This window comes from Lampris incognitus, chromosome 21 (genome assembly GCF_029633865.1).
Source record: "Lampris incognitus isolate fLamInc1 chromosome 21, fLamInc1.hap2, whole genome shotgun sequence".
Classification (NCBI taxonomy): Eukaryota; Metazoa; Chordata; class Actinopteri; order Lampriformes; family Lampridae; genus Lampris; species Lampris incognitus.
Window position 1 is genome coordinate 8,072,772 of NC_079231.1, and position 19,060 is coordinate 8,091,831.

Sequence of the window (19,060 nt, forward strand, 5' to 3'; positions counted from 1 at the left end):
GAGAGACAAAGAGGAGAGACACAGACTTTTTAAAACTTTTTTTAAAAACTTTATTTCAACATCACATTTACAGCAGCTTTGAAACGAAGACTCATAGAAGCAGACAGAAATAATAATATCTGAACACATCACTAAAAGTTAATCCGTCATCCATCACTGAACAATGACATCACAACACTACTGATTTACAAACACAAGCATGCTAGATGGAAAGAGGAGAGACAGAAGAAAGCCAGGATAAACTGGAAGACGAGAGGCGGTGAGAGAGAACAAGATGAGGGCATGTCCATATTGTCATTGTAAACAAACTAGCGGGAAACAGAAGTTACGTGTAGTCTTATAGTGCAGTACTGTACAGTATGGAGCATAGTAGAAATTAAGCAGTTGCACCGGTCAGAAACAACAGTGACATCATATCCTGTGGGTTGATGAGCTTGACGTCAGTATGTATTGGTACCTACATTAGTTTCTGAAGCTTGGCGTCCTTCAGTTGTTCCTCGGCCTTCAGCTTGTCATAGTCTGACATCAGCCTCTCCTGTTCCACTAAGAGACCCTGGTTAAGACTGAGACAGACAGAGAAACGTGTAAATACCACAGAAGTAAACCAGATGTAATTTCAAGTAACCTGTTTTTATTTTTATTTTTTTCTTTCCCCCCCGTTTTTCTCCCCAATTGTACCCGGCCAACTACCCCACTCCTCCGAGCCGTCCTGGTTGCTGCTTCACCCCTCTGCCGATCCGGGGAGGGCTGCAGACTACCACATGTCTCCTCCGATACATGTGGAGTTGCCAGCCACTTCTTTTCACCTGACAGTGAGGAGTTTCACCAGGGGGACGCAACGCATGGGAGGATCACACTATTCCCCCCAGTACCCCCTCCCCTCTGAACAGGCGCCCCAACCGAACAGAGGAGGCGCTATTGCAGTGGCCAGGACACATACCCACTTCCAGCTTCCCACCCGCAGACATGGCCAATTGTGTCTGTAGGGACACTCGACCAAGCCGGAGGTAACACAGGGATTCGAACCGGAGATCCCCGTGTTGGTAGGCAACGGAATAGACTGCCATGCTACCCAGACACCCTCAAGTAACCTCTTGTGTAGTTTTCAATGTTGGGGTTAATTTGTCACGGTGGGACGAGAACCATACATTTGTCTTCGTGTGTGTGTGTGTGTGTGTGTGTGTGTTCTTTCTCACTCTGTCAGCTCATCCAGCATCCTCTGCTTGGCCTGGATCTCCTCTTTAAGACGACACAGCTGCCTCTGACACACCTCTTTCTGCTTCTCCGGCTCATCTCTCTATAGGAGAAAAGGAGTGATTATAGACACACACACACACACACACACACACACACACACCAGATCCACTTCCATTCTGATATAACAGGCATGAATAACCACACATCTCTGCAAAAGACTGTAGATCAGCTCCTCCTGAACCTGACCTCCTTCTCTCCATCCATCCAGCTGCTGTCCTCCTTCTCCTTCTCCTCCCCCGGGATTTTTGCTGACCACCAAAGAGAGCGAGAGAGACATATTTGTGACTGGGGTCCATTTTAGACAGTAGAGTGATCTGTTCTAGTCTGTTACTTTGGATGTGGAAGGTTCACAGTTAGTTTGGTTAGATGGTATTTCTAAGGTAAAGTGCGTCTTTCTCTCAGGTTGTCAACACAATCATGGGGGACAAAAAAATGTTGAAGCTTGAAAAGTCACACCAATCAAATTTCAAGAGACTTGGTGTGAGTCCACTTGGAAGGTAAGTGGAGTTATCTTGTTCAAATTTGAGATAATGATAGTGGAATGTGCTGAATACATGTAATTTAGCAGACAATATATGTGGGCAAAACATCATGCTTCAAACAGTAAAAATGTTCAGACCGGGGAAATCTGTGTGTATCAAATTTCAAATTTCGAGTTGCTATAGTGAGAAAGTTGTTTAATAAAGTTGGTTCTGTTTTTGACCTACAGGGACCGCCATGTTGGACCATCCATCCATCCATTATCCAAACTGCTTATCCTGCTCTCAGGGTGGCTGGGATGCTGGAGCCTATCCCAGCAGTCATTGGGCAGCAGGCGAGGAGACACCGTGGACAGGCCGCCAGGCCATCACAGGGCCCACACACACACATTCACACCTAGGGACAATTTAGTACGGCCGATTGACCTGACCTACATGTCTTTGGACTGTGGGAGGAAACCGGAGCACCCGGAGGAAACCCACACAGACACGGGGAGAACATGCAAACTCCACTCAGAGGACGACCCGGGATGACCCCCAAGGTTGGACTACCCCGGAGCTCAAACCCAGGACCTTCTTGCTGTGAGGCGACCACGCTAACCACCGTGCCGCCTCATGTTGGACCAGTCCTTGTAATTTGGTAAAAGCTGAACCACAGCATCAGGGTGAATCATTCCTCCAAGATCCATCTGATGTATCACATGCGATGGACGGATGGATGGAGACAAAAGTGTAAATCCACTTATATGAAGGTAAGTCACACTGCATAAATGGTAAACAGGCCGGACATGAGAGACTGGCAGTGTGCTGTCATGTTTGCAGACCCTGGGTCTGTAGCTTAGCCAGCTCCTCAGTCACAGGGCTCCCATGGGGTCTTAAAAAGTCTTAAATTTGATAATCAGAATTGTAGGTCTTAAAAAGTCTTAAATTTGATCTAAAATGTGTCTTTTGGTCTTAAATGTGATTTTGATAGGTCTTAAAAATGTAACTTCTCTGAAAGGTTGAATGTGTTTGAGGGAAATGTCCGGGCTGCAACGTAAGCTCTACAGTAATACTTGCGCTGCTAGTTGAAAGAGAACAACATGGAACCAATACTCATTACTTTGCAGATCCCCGGTCAGTTTATTGGAGAACACCGAACTGGTGTTTTGTGTTTGTATCCTGTAGCGTGTGTCGTGCTGTCAGTCCAAGCCAAGAGACAGATGAATGCTAAAGTCTTTAACTTCTGTCTGTTGCTTAGCTAACTTCATGAGGAAGTGCAAATTCAACTACCAGTGGTTGGAGAAAAACATGTTTAGTGCTTAGTTGAAACCGGTGGAGGGGAATGTTTGTGAAGCCTGCTGCGTCTTATGCCAGAGAACTATTAAACTCGGGACATTGGGGGTAAAGGCTTTAGAATCGCGTGGTCAGTCGGAGAAACACGAGCCAACTGAAAAGCCAACAACCAACGCCTGCCATCTGTCCAGTGCTCGCCACTGCTGCGGGAGCATCAGGCGCAGCAGCTCCCGTAACAGCATCAGAGATCATCCACCTCCGGACCACATTTGGGTCTACACCAGCCCGAAAAGCGGAGGTGCTTTGGACGCTAAATACTGAAGCTAAACACCGTTCCTGCAGCACCAATGAGGGCGTAGCTGAGCTTTATAGAAGCATGTTTCCAGATTCAGAAATAGCGAAAATGTTCACCTGCAGTTGTGTGACAAAACTGCCTACGTCACAAAGTTTGGTTTAGCGGAATACTGTTAAAAAGTCTTAAATTTAACCTGTTGAAACCACCGGGAACTCTGCACTCAGGCTGTCCAGGTTCTCCTCCAGCTGCCTCCTCCTCCTCTGCTCCATGTTTTGCATGTAGTCTGTCAGAGAGCGGATCTTGGCCTGGTGCTGCAATGTAACGCCCCCCCCCCCCCCCAGAGAGGAAACATTTAGATTTTGATCAATATTTTACATTTGAGGGTATTAAGCTACTGTGGATAGCTAAAGCAATTTGTGCAACAATAGAATAATAACAATAATACTAATTATCATCATCAGTTAACTCTGTAGTTTTCTGTCACTATGTTGACTTAGTGTTTTTATATATATCAGTCATCTGTGTATTTTTTCAGATTTTATTTCTTGCATTGATGAACCTATAAAGCCGCTAATCCCCTCCCCCCACCCCCCACCCCATTGTGGTGGAGGCGGTTACCTGGGAGATGAGTAGTTGACAGGATGCTAGCTCCTTCTCATTGGCCTGGATCTTGCGGTGGGCGTCGGCCTGTGTGCTCTCCAGCTGTTTGCTGCGGTTGACCAGTGATTTGACCTCTGACTTCATCTTGCTGATGTAAAGGCGAACCATAGTAAACTCCTCTTCCACACCCACGCCATTCCCCTTTCCTTCCACCGCCTGGGGGAGGAGAGGGGAGGGTTGGAGGCAAGTGTGTGTGTGGATATATTCAGTTTATCTTTGCGTGTGTTTGTGTGTGTTGCCCTTCCTCACCGTGGTGGTCTTCATGTCGTTGGAGCCCATGATGGCGCCAATGTCACTCAGGTCTCTGAGCAGCAGGTTCAGAACCTCTGCTGCTCTCTTCCTCTGCAGCCCGCTGAACTCCTGCAGCTGGCAGAGTTCTCTCTGGACAGAACACAGCAACACCTGTACCCACACATGAACCATTAGCACACATATGAACCAAAATCACACATGCACATACCACAACACACACACACACACACACACATCGTATGTTGTGTTTGTGACTTTTTACAGTCAGTATTACAGTTGCACAAATATCGTCTGACGTTTAGGTGGCGTCGTCCCACTCACTGTCTTCTCCTGCAGCTCCTCAGCTAGCTGCTGATTGGCTCTCTCGTGCTCCTCCACTTCCTGACTCTTCTGGTCATAGTTGACTGCCAGCTCCTCCAGAGCCTGTAGCACCTCCTTCACCTCCTCCTTGGCCAGCTCGTTCTCCGCCTGCAAGCGGCACAGCTCCTCCTGGATCTTCTCGTAGTCCCTCCGCGTTGATGCCAGCAGCTGCAGGGGAGGAGTAGAGTTAATTTTGTGCTCGGTCAGACACATACGAGTGGATATGCAGACATGTTTGGTGAGACAGTAAGTCAGTAAGACAGACAGTCAGAAATACAGATAGACAGTCAGACATTCAAACTGTTGTACTTTGAAAAACAAACCAACCTCCTCCTGTTCCATCATCTGCTCCTTCAGTTTCTCAGCCAGCTGACTGTGTTGGTTGATCTCATCATCCTAAATGGATTAACAAGGTGACATGCAAACCGGTTTACCCACCGTGTCATCAAGACCATTCAGGAAGCATTTTATTACACCCAGATACACCCAGTCACACCTGGACACTGTGGATCTGATCCTAATGTCATCCAAACAGTACACTGCCAGTTTCACCAAAATCAGCCCAACAGGAGACTGTAAATATTCCACTAATAGAATAATATGCTTAATAGTGCAGTATGTTGTCTGTAATAATGTAGTGATATGCTTAATAGTGCAGTATGTCATTTGTAATAATGTAGTGATATGCTTAATAGTGCAGTATGTAATTTGTAATAATGTAGTGATATGCTTAATAGTGCAGTATATCATTTGTAATAATATGCTTAATAGTGCGGTATGTCGTTTGTAATAATGTAATAATATGCTTAATAGTGCAGTATGTCATTTGTAATAATGTAATAATGTTCTTAATAGTGCAGTATGTCGTTTTTCATAATGTAAGGGTAGGTTGTTGTATAAATGAAATCTAAAACCAGGTGATGACGTTTGACCTTTAAAACACTGTAAAGCTAGTTCCTGCTGTTTATTTTGTTAGGGTTATACATATACACTACCGTTCAAAAGTTTGGGATCACATTGAAATGTCCATATTTTTGAAGGAAAAGCACTGTACTGTTCAATGAAGATAACTTTAAACTAGTCTTAACTTTAAAGAAATACACTCTATACATTGCTAATGTGGTAAATGACTATTCTAGCTGCAAATGTCTGGTTTTTGGTGCAATATCTACATAGGTGTATAGAGGCCCATTTCAAGCAACTATCACTCCAGTGTTCTAATGGTACAATGTGTTTGCTCATTGGCTCAGAAGGCTAATTGATGATTAGAAAACCCTTGTGCAATCATGTTCACACATCTGAAAACAGTTTAGCTTGTTACAGAAGCTACAAAACTGACCTTCCTTTGAGCAGATTGAGTTTCTGGAGCATCACATTCGTGGGGTCAATTAAACGCTCAAAATGGCCAGAAAAAGAGAACTTTCATCTGAAACTCGACAGTCTATTCTTGTTCTTAGAAATGAAGGCTATTCCATGCGAGAAATTGCTAAGAAATTGAAGATTTCCTACACCGGTGTGTACTACTCCCTTCAGAGGACAGCACAAACAGGCTCTAACCAGAGTAGAAAAAGAAGTGGGAGACCGCGTTGCACAACTGAGCAAGAAGATAAGTACATTAGAGTCTCTAGTTTGAGAAACAGACGCCTCACAGGTCCCCAACTGGCATCTTCATTAAATAGTACCCGCAAAACACCAGTGTCAACATCTACAGTGAAGAGGCGGCTGCGGGATTCTGGGCTTCAGGGCAGAGTGGCAAAGAAAAAGCCATATCTGAGACTGACCAATAAAAGAAAAAGATTAAGATGGGCAAAAGAACACAGACATTGGACAGAGGAAGACTGGAAAAAAGTGTTGTGGACGGATGAATCCAAGTTTGAGGTGTTTGGATCACAAAGAATAACGTTTGTGAGACGCAGAACAAATGAAAAGATGCTGGAAGAATGCCTGACGCCATCTGTTAAGCATGGTGGAGGTAATGTGATGGTCTGGGGCTGCTTTGGTGCTGGTAAGGTGGGAGATTTGTACAGGGTAAAAGGGATTCTGAATAAGGAAGGCTATCACTCCATTTTGCAACGCCATGCCATACCCAGTGGACAGCGCTTGATTGGAGCCAATTTCATCCTACAACAGGACAATGACCCTAAACACACCTCCAAATTGTGCAAGAACTATTTAGAGCAGAAGCAGGCAGCTGGTATTCTATCGGTAATGGAGTGGTCAGCGCAGTCACCAGATCTGAACCCCATTGAGCTGTGGATGGAGCAGCTTGACCGTATGGTACGCAAGAGGTGCCCATCCAACCAATCCAACTTGTGGGAGCTGCTTCTGGAAGCGTGGGGTGCAATTTCTCCAGATTACCTCAACAAATTAACAGCTAGAATGCCAAAGGTCTGCAATGCTGTAATTGCTGCAAATGGAGGATTCTTTGACGAAAGCAAAGTTTGATGTAAAAAAAATCTTATTTCAAATACAAATCATTATTTCTAACCTTGTCAATGTCTTGACTCTATTTTCTATTCATTTCACAACATATGGTGGTGAATAAGTGTGACTTTTCATGGAAAACACAAAATTGTTTGGGTGATCCCAAACTTTTGAACGGTAGTGTATATATATATATATGTGTGTGTGTGTGTGTGTGTGTGTGTGTATATATATATATATATATATATATATATATATATATACTTAGCATAAAAAGTAAGGGAATTTGTGTTTGGTGGATTATTTCTTTGTTGTAACAATGTTTCTTGGCAGTAAATCTTATACCGTTGGTAAGCCTGTTTATTTCCCTTTTAAATGGCGCCACGTGTGTAAGGAACATGCATTTGTGGGATGAGCAGCAGAGCTGAGTATTTGGGTTGCGCCCATGAAAAATTTGACAAATCTTCTCTGCCAATGACAAACAGCTTATTTTGCTGTTGCTATTGACTCTTGTTTTGAGCTTCTGGTACCCCAGGTGCTGACAATCAGGTGCCTAATATAAGATTTATTGCCAAGAAGCATTGTTACAACAAAGACATAATCTACCAAACACACATTTCCTTAATTTTTGTGCTAAGTTTATATATAGCGTTTTTTTCTGGAAACCGTCAATGGTGTTTATAGAAGTGCCCAACTAATAAGTGGAATATTTATTATATATTTATTAATATATATTTATAAATGTATGTGTATATATTCATATATATACGCGTGTGTTTAAATGTATACATACACGTGTATATACATGTATGTATATTTAATGTGTGTGTGTGTGTGTGTGTTTTATGTATATGTATATAGTGTTTTTTTTCCAGAAACCGTCAATGGTGTTGATAAAAGTGCTCTCTCGCTCTCTCTCTCTCTCTCTCTCTCTCTCTCTCTCTCTCTCTCTCTCTCTCTCTCTCTCTCTCTATATATATATATATATATATAAAATGTGTGACGTGTTTTAAATTCTGTTTTTCTGTTTCTGATTTTCTATTTCATTTGTATTTTCTATGATGTTTTTCATTGTACAGCACCTTGAAAACAATTTTTTTGAAAGGCACTTTATGAATAAAGCTTACACACACACATATGGACACATTATAGAGTCACTGGTTAGGTGGAGAAGTTAACAGTGATTGAAAGGGAGTGGTCACCTTGTCGTCCAGCTGTTTGTAGAGGTTACTGATGTTCTCCTCGTACTTGCTGCTCTCCTCGGTGCAGACAGCCCCGCCACCTCCTGCTGGGAGCACGTTGTCGATGGTGGGAGTGTTGTCGCATGGCTCTGTGCTCCTCTGCTCCTTAGAGCTCAGCTGTTCCTCCTCGGGCACGGCTTCTCCTGCAACATCCATTGCTTTGTTTGTTTGTTTACTCTGACCATCGATCACAAAGAAAGCCTTCCATCCATCCATCATCAAGCTGTTCATCTATCCATCCACATGCACGTTTTGTTTATCCATCCGTCATTCTATCCAGCCACTACCAACCTACCTGTGCCCCTTTCTGTCTGTCTATCTACCTGTCTGTCTCTCTCTCTAGCTATCATTGTGTCTGTCTGCCCATCTATCAGTCTCACCATTCCTCCAGCGGTTTAGCTCTGCCTCTAGCCTCTGGATGGCGTTTTTCAGATTCTTGTTCTTCTCTTTCTCCTTCTCGTATTTCTTCTTCCACTCCTCGGCCGTCAGTTCCAGATTCACCGACACCGTGTTCTTGATGGTCTTGGCTCTGGGCAGACAGACACAATGGGAGAAGAAGAATGTGATGGATATGTAAGACTATATAGACTAATACTGGATATACAGTATACATTTGATGTTTACTGTATGTCCTGGGATTGGCTCCAGGATGTCCAGAACTCTCCTGCCAGGATGAGAACAGGAACTAGGCCCTGGCAGTACATCTCATTGACCTGCATTGGCTCCTGGTTAATCAGTGTGTCACCTTCAAAATCCACCTGCTCACCTACAAGTCCGTGCACGGAGAAGCTCCTGTCCACCGCTCCGAGCTCGTGTTTAGCTACACCCCATCCTGCTGTTGGAGCTGCTTCAGTGCAGCTGCCCCGGACCTCTGGAGGGGTCTCCCAGACCCCATCCCAAATGCTGGCTCTACATCTGGCTTTAAAGCTCAGCTGTAAACCTACCTCTTCAGAGAGGCTTTCAGTGGCAAATACATCCCCTTCTCCTTTTTTCCCCAATGAGTCGAGCTCTCAGCTCATCCTTGGGTACCTTGAAAGGTGCAAATCTAATTATTATTATATGAGGTCTTCTTTAAAATAAAACTACTACTTTGTGCAGTAAAGTGAAAGAAGCAAAAGAAAGATCAGCCAAAGAAGAAGATGATGATGATGGATCACATTTATATAGTGCTTTATCTAGACACCCAAAGCACTTCACATTGAAGGGAGTAACTCACTTCAACCACCACCAATGTGGAGCAACACCTGGGTGATTCACAGCAGCCATTTTGCAGCAGAACGCTCACCACACATCACCTTGAGGTGGACACGGAGGAATCATTGAACCACTTACATGGGGGATGATGAGGCGGCCAGATGGGGAGAGCCAGGTTGGGAATTTTGGCCAGATGGAGAGAGCCAGGTTGAGAATTTCACCAGGACACCGGGGAACCCCCTATTCTTTGTGATAAGTGCCATGGGATCTACAGTGCATCCGGAAAGTATTCACACCCCTTCACTTTCCCCACATTTTGTTATGTTACAGCCTTATTCCAAAATGGATTAAATTCCTTTTTTTTTCTCATCAATCTACACACAATACTCCATAATGACAAAGTGAAAAAGGTTTTGCAGACATTTTTGCAAATTTATTAAAAATAAAAAACTGAAATTGCATGTACATAAGTATTCACACCCTTTGCTATGACACTCAACATTGAGCTCAGGTTCATCCTGTTTCCATTGATCATCCTTGAGATGTTTCTACATCTTGATTGGAATCCACCTCTGGTAAGTTCAATTGATTGGACATGATTTGGAAAGGCACATACCTGTCTATATTAGGTCCCACTGTTGACAGTGTATGTCAGAGCAGAAACCAATCCATGAAGTCAAAGGAATTGTCTGTGGACCCCCGAGACAGGATTGTATCGAGGCACAGATCTGGGGAAGGGTACAAAAACATTTCTACAGCTTTGAAGGTCCGGAAGAGCACAGTGGTCTCCATCATTCGTAAATGGAAGAAGTTTGGATCCACCAGGACTCTTCCTAGAGCTGGCCGCCCAGCCAAACTGAGCAATCGGGGGAGAAGGGCCTTGGTCAGGGAGGTGACCAAGAACCCGATGGTCACTGACAGAGCTCCAGCGTTCCTCTGTCGAGATGGGAGAACCTTCCAGAAGGACAACCATCTCTGCAGCACTCCACCAATCAGGCCTCTATGGTAGAGTGGCCAGACGGAAGCCTCTGCTCAGTAAAAGGCACATGACAGCCCGCTTGGAGTTTGCCAGAAAGCACCTAAATGACTCTCAGACCATGAGAAACAAGATTCTCTGGTGTGATGAAACCAAGATTGAACTCTTTGGCCTGAATGCCAGACGTCACGTCTGGAGGAAACCAGGCACCTCTCATCACCTTGCTAATACCATCCCTACAGTGAAGCATGGTGGTGGCAGCATCATGCTGTGGGGATGTTCTTCAGCGGCAGGAACTGGGAGACTAGTCAGGATCGAGGGAAAGATGAAAGGAGCAAAGTACAGAGAGATCCTTGATGAAAACCTGCTCCAGAGCGCTCAGGACCTCAGACTGGGGCGAAGGTTTACCTTTCAACACGACAACGACCCTAAGAACACAGCCAAGACAACGAAGGAGTGGCTTCGGGACAAGTCTGTGAATGTCCTTGAGTGGCCCAGCCAGAGCCCAGACTAGAACCCCATTGAACATCTCTGGAAAGACCTGAAAATAGCTGTGCAGCGACGCTCCCCATCTAACCTTACAGAGCTCGAGAGGATCTGCAGAGAAGAATGGGAGAAATACCCCAAATATAAGTGTGCCAAGCTTGTAGCTTCATACCCAAGAAGACTTGAGGCTGTAATCGCTGCCAAGGGTGCCTCAACCGAGTACTGAGTAAAGGGTGTGAATACTTATGTACATGCAATATTTCGGTTTCTTATTTTTAATAAATTTGCAAAAATTTCTACAAAACCTTTTTCGCTTTGTCATTATGGGGTATTGTGTGTAGATTGATGAGAAAAAAAGGACTTAATCCATTTTGTAATAAGGCTGTAACATAACAAAATGTGGGGAAGGTGAAGGGGTGTAAATACTTTCCGGATGCACTGACCACAGTGAGTCAGGGCCTTGGTTTAACGTCTCACCCGAAAGATGGCATCGCCTACTGCCCCCTACTGGCTCACCTACACCACTTCTAGTAGCAACTCAATTTTCCCAGGAGGTCTCCCATCCCATCCGAAGATGATGATGATGATGAAGAAGGTAAGACTTAAACAATTTTATTCATTTATGTGATTGTGGCTGGGATAGGTTGCTGGCTGTATTCAGACACAACACTCCTCTCTGTCTCTGACTGTTTATTCACAATGTGTGTATTATATATGTGTATAGGTGTGTTTGTCTGATGAAGCATGTTAATGTCTGTGTGTATACACATACATACAAACGTGTATATAAATGACTGTTTACATACTTGGGTCTGCATGTTGATGTATGTTTTTGTGTGTGTCTGGTTGGATGCAGTTTCTGCAGTGGTCTAGTAGGAGATAAGTGTGTAAGAGGTGTGTGTGTGGGTGGGTGTGTGTGCCACAGGACATAGGGACATGCCGCATGAGGGAGGAGACGGCGTGCCGGGTTCGTGCATGCCGTCCGTCTCTAGGAAGAAAAAGGAGAGCACTGCAGATTACATGGCTTCCTGTACCGGATGGAGGACAAAAAGAAACGAGGAGTGGACTGCTGCCAGGGAGCCAGAACCGGCAGTTTGGGATTTCAGCCGTATGGTCGATACCGGTCATTTCAGGTGGGTAAAATATGATATGACAGAGAGCATATGGTATGAGGGAGGAGAGGAAACTCTTTGTGTAGTCTGTCATGTGGTCCCTGGATTTAATGAATCACCATTCACCCCAGACACACGCACACATACCTCTGTCCAAACATGAGGGTGGATTTGGTCTCGGCCTCGTTGTAGACTGATGGGGAGCAACAGATGATGATGGTGGTGCGGCAGTTTCCGCCCAGGGAGTCCTGCAGGATCCGTGTCATCTTGCTGTCCCGGTACGGCACGTGGGTTTTCTGGGAACACACACATTGCAATGTCCAGATGCCATCATGCACAACATGACACACAATGACGTCATACTTTTGAGAACACTGTGAAATCTCATCCTGGGGCTTTCACTCTCCTGAGTATGGAGGGATTAAAAAACAAAGGAGAAACTCACAGTTCCCTCGGCCAGAGCTGAGATGACGTTTCCCAGCGCAGAGAGAGATTTGTTGATGTTCTTGGCCTCATCCAGGACTGCCCCCTCTGCACCAGTTTTACTGACCTGGAAGAGAGAGAGAGAGAGACATGGAGGACAGAGGAAAGATGGGAACAAATATAAAAACAACAAGAAGGGGGATGGAGGCAGCGAGAGAGAGACCGACAGAATAAGCGAGGCCTTCTCCTGCCACCTCCATGCTAGCTAAACCCAACGGGTACATGAGGCCCTCTAATGCCTCCCTGTGGTTTTGGTTGTAGCAGGATTTTTGAATATATTGCATTGGGTCGGTTGGCCTCGGATGTGAAGAGATGATGGACCTTCTCACTCCCGGCAAGGTCCACCAGGTACAACTTCCCCGACAGCTTCTTCTCCGTCTCCATGTTCTCCTGTTTGATGTTGATCAGGAAGATGCTGTGACTGCGGGAGCTGTGTTCGTTCATGTCTAGAACCACACACACACACACACACACACACACACACACACACACACACACACACACAAACATGACCACAGCTGGTCAAACATCCGCCTGCAGCATACAGGTGACCCCATTCACCCACCACCACCTGTAGGAGGCATTATTCCCAACAGCAGGACACGTCGCCTGTACTGGCTACCCATCCAGGACCACTGCCAATTGTGCCCCATATGACAGCTGGGTTCAAACCGCAAACAGTATTGGAATGCTACCGCAACATCAGAGCCTCAAATGACATGTTTTGTAATTACTGCTATTTAACTTGTTTCTTTGCTCTTATTTTTCTATTGCTCTTCTCCTCCTCAGTGTTGTGGCGTGTGCCCTGTAGTGTTAAATGTGAGTGCTCTGCTTCGGATGTCATGAATGAGTCCTAACCATCCGTGGAAACGCGGAAACTTACTGGTCACTGCTACATGCCGGTTGGCCTTCCCCTCGTCGATGACGTCCATCACTTCCTCCGGACTGGACACGAAGCGCTCAGTACATCCCTACAGAAACACAGCGTTTGGTGAGAGAGAGAGAGTGACAGAGAGAGAGAGTGACAGAGAGCGAGAGAGACCCTTAAATGAATTGTTGCTCTATTGTTACTGGCAGCATTTCATCAGGGAATGCCAGAATACAATTATAGATTTGGGTCTTTGATTCACGTTAATCGTCACCTTAATTACACTGTAGCTGGTGCTGCACCAACACTGTTACACGTCAGTTTCAGATTTGAGGGTTTTTTGGTTTGCAACAAGTAAACTGCCCAATATTGGCATGACACTGCCCAACAGTACCAGTCCAAACACACCCGCATACATGCTGTACATGTATCTGGCCTCTTACCTTTGCCAGGATTCATATTCACCCTCTGTACATACACGTGCTGCATTCATTCTGTGTACTTCCCATGTGTGTATTTTGTTAGTTATATATTCTATTTCTTGTTCTAACCCAGCCACTTAGGATGCACAAGCCAGTGCATTCTTAGTGCCGGTCCCAAGCCCGGATAAATGGGGAGGGTTGCGTCAGGAAGGGCATCTGGCGTAAAACCTTTGCCAAATCAAATATGCAGATCATAAGTCATCGGGTGGTGTCATGTAGGATGACTTTGGAGACCAAGAAGAGGAAGAGAGTGAAGGCAGAGCCAACGATCAAATGGTGGAAGTTGAAGAAGGAAGACTGTTGTGTGGAGTTCAGGGAGGAGTTAAGACAGGCACTGGGTGGTAGTGAAGAGTTACCAAGTGGCTGGGCAACCACTGCAGAAATAGTGAGGGAGACAGCTAGGAATGTACTTGGTGTGTCATCAGGACAGAGGAAGGAAGACAAGGAGATTTGGTCGTGGAATGAGGAAGTACAGCAAAGTATACAGAGGAAGAGGTTGGCAAAGAAGAAGTGGGGTAGGGAGAGAGATGAAGAAAGTAGACAGGAGTACAAGGAGACGCAGCATAAAGCGAAGGGAGAGGTGGCAAAAGCAAAGGAAAAGGCGTATGGTGATTTGTATGAGAGGTTAGACACTAAGGATGGAGAACAGGACTTGTACCGATTGGCTAAACAGATGGACCGAGCTGGGGAGGATGTGCGCCAAGTTAGGACGATCAAGGATAAAGATGGAAATGTGCTGACAAGCGAGGAGAGTGTGTAGAGAAGGTGGAAGGACAACTTTGAGGGGCTGATGAATGAATAAAATGAGAGCGAGAGAAGGTTGGATGATGTAGGGATAGTGAATTAGGAAGTGCGGTGGATTAGCAAGGAGGAAGTGAGGGCAGCTATGAAGAGGATGAAGAATGGAAAGGTGGTTGGTCCAGATGACATACCTGTGGAGGCATGCAGATGATTTAGCAGAGATGGCAGTGGGGTTTTTAAACTAGATTGTTTAAAAACAAGCTTAGAAAGTGAAAGGATGTCTGAGTGGAGAAGAAGCATACTGGTACCAATTTTCAAGAACAAGGGCGATGTGCAGAACTGTAGCAACTACAGAGGTATAAAGTTGATCAGCCACAGCATGAAGATATGGGAAAGAGTAATTGAAGCTAGGTTAAGAGGAGAGGTGATAATTTAGTAGCAGTATGGTTTCATGACACGAAAGAGCACCACAGATGTGATGTTTGCTCTGAGAATGTTGATTGAGAAGTATAGAGAAGGTCAGAAAGGGTTGCATTGTGTCTTTGTAGATTTAGAGAAAGCATATGACAGGGTGCCGAGAGAGGAGGTGTGGTATTGTATGAGGAAGTCAGGTGTTGTAGAGAAGTATGTAGGAGTGGTGCAGGATATGTATGAGGGAAGTGTGACAGTGGTGAGGTGTGTGGTTGGAATGACAGATGGGTTCAAGGTGAAGGAGGGATTACATCAAGGATCGGCTCTGAGCCCTTTCTTGTTTGTAATGGTGATGGACAGGTTGACGGATGAGATCAGGCAGGAGTCTCCGTGGACGATGATGTTTGCGGATGACATTGTGATCTGTAGTGAGAGTAGGGTGCAGGTTGAGGAGAGCCTGGAGAGGTGGAGGTATGCACTGGAGAGAAGAGGAATGAAAGTCAGTAGGAGCAAGACGGAATACCTATGTGTGAATGAGAGGGAGGACAGTGGAATGGTGAGGATGGAAGGAATAGAGGTGATGAAGGCATATCAGTATAAATGCTTGGGGTCAACTGTCCAAAGTAACGGGGAGTGCAGAAGAGAGGTGAAGAAGCGAGTGCAGGCAGGGTGGAGTGGGTGGAGAAGAGTGTCAGGAATGATTTGCGACAGAAGGGTACCAGCAAGAGTTAAAGGGAAGGTTTACAAGATGGTAGTGAGACCAGCTATGTCATATGGTTTGGAGACAGTGGCACTGACGAAAAGACAGGAGGTGGAGCTGGAGGTGGCAGAGATGAAGATGCTAAGATTTTCTTTGGGAGTGATGAAGAAGGACAGGATTAGGAATGAGTATATTCCAGGGACCGCTCAGGTTGGACGGTTTGGAGACAAAGCAAGAGAGACAAGATTGAGATGGTTTGGACATGTGTGGAGGAGAGATGCTGGGTATATTGGGAGAAGGCTGCTGAATATGGAGCTGCCAGGGAAGAGGAAAAGAGGAAGGCCAAAGAGGAGGTTTATGGATGTGGTGAGAGAGGACATGCAGGTGGTTGGTGGGACAGAGGAAGATACAGAGGACAGGAAGCGATGGAAACGGATGATCTGCTGTGGTGACCCCTAACGGGAGCAGCGGAAAGTAGTAGTAGTAGATATTCTATTTCTTGTTCTATGAATATATATATTCTGCATCCTCATATAAAGTGCGCTGTATTTACATAGGAGACATCGTATGGTGGTAAAGTTTGATTAATTGATATATTCACTGATTGATTAATTGATTGATTGATTATCTGAGCATCACGCTGACAGCCTGCTCTCATGTGGACTTGCCTTGACATAGGGAACTCTGTTTTTGTCCTCGTGGACAGCAAGGTTGGTCTTTGACACTGAAGAGATGAGCAGAGAAATAAATCAGGTCAAGCAGAATTTATGTTTCTGAGGCAGTTTGAGCGCTGTTTGCAGCTGAGGGACAAAGATAGTCGCAGTACAGATGACTGACAGATGTCCAGATGACTACTTACCATCCAGCAGGTCTCGGATCTTGTCCAGGTAGATTTCAAAATATGACACCTATACAGTGGAAAAGATGTGTAAATGTTAGAAACAGATGTAAAATATGATTTAATCAGTCTATTCTCCATCATGCTTACTCCGTGTACACAGACAAGTGGCATGACCTTTGACATCCTTGCCTATAGTAGAGTTTTTTTGTTTGTTTGTTTTTTTTTGAAAATGTAAATGCATATTATTATGCAAATTTCATGATAGTCACAAGAGATTTTATATGACATAATTATATATCATGGAAGCTATTTACATATGCAAAATTGAATATATTTAAGAATCCAGCTGAGGTTCATCATATTAGACTTTAGTGGTGAAAAGTATAATATCAAACCAAAACCAGTTTTCAAAAATACTACCTCAGATATTTCAGAGCTAAGTTTATGAGAAATAGTAATTGTATATTGCAATCGGACAATATCCAAATTCCACCGTGAAACAATGCAAAGAGTGTGATGTCCTTTGTTTGCAGAGCGTTGTGGAGTTCCTCCCTGACTGGTACAGCTTCCTCTCTGTTTGCTGGGTGGCCCAGAACCGTACTGGACGACCAAGAACCATACTGGATGGCCCAGAACCATACTGGGCAGCCTGGGGTGCCGGTGTTTGACCAGATCCTCTTTAAGTTCTGCAAGTATGTTTCCCTTTGGGGCTTTTGTTCCTAATCATTTATTTCTGTGTAATATTTAGAAATATGCAAATGTTCACCAATAAATTTCTCTAGTTTCAGTGTTTTGTCTTAGGTTGTGTATCTGGCATAATGTGTGATGGTTACAGGGGATAGTTGGTCTGGTTGAAGACATACAGTTATGCTTGTCTGGTATTGATATTGAATGAAATATGTCCACATACGCTGAAGCTTGAGCAAATACAAACACTGAAATCATTTCCAAGAGGGAAAAGAATGATTTCAGTGTTTGGGTTTTCCCTGGCATCCTGGCAAAATTCCCAGCCTGTCTCTCTCCATCTGGCCTCCTAATCATCCCCCCCTGTGTAATTGGCTGAATGATTCCTCCCTCTCCACCTCAAGCTGATGTGTGGTGAGCATCGGTGAGTTTCCATGCTTCTCTGTGAAGCGCTTATAAATATAATCCATTATTATAATGCTATCCATGATTATAATGCATTATGTTTGTGTTTTTTCAAGCTGCAGTGATGATATTTCATTCAGCATTTTGCCAACATAATCCATCATTGCCATGCTAATCAGTGTGTGTGATTTTTCTCTCCTCTCTCCCATCTCTTCCTCAGAGCATGTGGATGCCCTTCCTGTCACAGGAAGCTCACTCGTCTGCTACATCACCTGCTTCATGCACTTATTTAGAAAATTAGGTAAGATTTTCATACTCAATTACAAGTATCTCAATGGTGCATATAGTATTTGTAACAAAGTATTTTTACTTTATACCACTGATCAACAATGTTTTAACATTTTATCTTCTTGTCTAAGTGCTGTAGAAGAGTTGACAGTGTCAGTATGGCAGTACTGTGTTGTCTGTATTGTCTTTCATCTGATTGCCTTAAACAGGATTCATTACTTACAGAATCTTTTTTCATAGGTTGATAACATTGGCAAGGAGGTGGGTTCAACGGAGACTGACGACCGCGACTCCTTTCAAATTACCTCATGTCCACTGGATGTCTGAGCTTGCTGAGCCTGCAGCCAATCACGTGGAACCTTGCATGGAACCTTGCATCATCACATTGTCCATCAACAGGTATGCGTTATGCAAATAGCCAACAACATTTTTTTTTGTTTGCAGCTTCTTCTGATTACATGCATAGTTGCTGTAGGAGCTGCTATGAGCTCAGATACTTTCATTTGTATGCAAGTTTGTCCACTTTCTGTGCACGTTTTGCTTCATAACATGTAAATTTCACAACGGTGATCGACTCCTCAACAATAACAGCTGTCCTTTGTTGAGGATAAAGGCCTCAGTAGCTCAGTTTACATGCAGATAGATAATCTGATAGCAATCTGACTGATGGCTCGACCAGAGAGATGAACCTTCATATAAACACCTAAATCAGAAGAGAACTATGTGACTCCCCTCATCCAATCTAAAGTGGTATCTGATGTGAAGAGAAGGTGTATACCTTTTGACGATCCGTTACCTAGTCATATAAACAGTCCGACTTTCTGTCAGTATGATTGTGTACTTTTTGTGCATGATCATTTGCATAACAACAAAACTGTTTACACGTTTATCTTTGTCACCACTGACAAGAAATGTGGCACAGAGTCAACAAAGAAGGGATGGGTTTAGAATGGATGATACTGAAATGCATCTTCATTTGCATGTTACATGTAGAATTTGTAACAAAATTTGCATGTTGTATGCACAATTTGTAAGAAAATTGTAATGGAGTGTAAGTAAGCCAAATTGCATTTGAATTTTATTGTTTACAATGCACATTTGCTGAAACAGCAATTTGATGTTTGATTTTAAATGTTGCATCCTGCA

The 19,060-nt window shown here is 44.3% G+C and overlaps 1 protein-coding gene across 1 annotated transcript in view; it reads right to left on the bottom strand.

The window, feature by feature from the left end:
- The window catches only part of LOC130131319 (kinesin heavy chain-like), a 37,429-nt gene that overhangs the window by 9,100 nt on the left and 9,269 nt on the right, over nt 1-19,060 (bottom strand). The window contains exons 5-20 of the mRNA XM_056300967.1: nt 16,556-16,604; nt 16,365-16,420; nt 13,378-13,465; nt 12,816-12,940; nt 12,457-12,561; nt 12,159-12,307; nt 8,624-8,772; nt 8,205-8,386; nt 4,906-4,974; nt 4,540-4,746; nt 4,216-4,368; nt 3,925-4,122; nt 3,500-3,617; nt 1,444-1,505; nt 1,197-1,297; nt 462-563 (exon numbers count right to left, since the gene is read on the bottom strand). Of these exons, the coding sequence (XP_056156942.1) occupies nt 462-563; nt 1,197-1,297; nt 1,444-1,505; nt 3,500-3,617; nt 3,925-4,122; nt 4,216-4,368; nt 4,540-4,746; nt 4,906-4,974; nt 8,205-8,386; nt 8,624-8,772; nt 12,159-12,307; nt 12,457-12,561; nt 12,816-12,940; nt 13,378-13,465; nt 16,365-16,420; nt 16,556-16,604 (1,913 nt within the window). The remainder of the gene's footprint in view (nt 1-461; nt 564-1,196; nt 1,298-1,443; nt 1,506-3,499; nt 3,618-3,924; nt 4,123-4,215; nt 4,369-4,539; nt 4,747-4,905; nt 4,975-8,204; nt 8,387-8,623; nt 8,773-12,158; nt 12,308-12,456; nt 12,562-12,815; nt 12,941-13,377; nt 13,466-16,364; nt 16,421-16,555; nt 16,605-19,060) is intronic.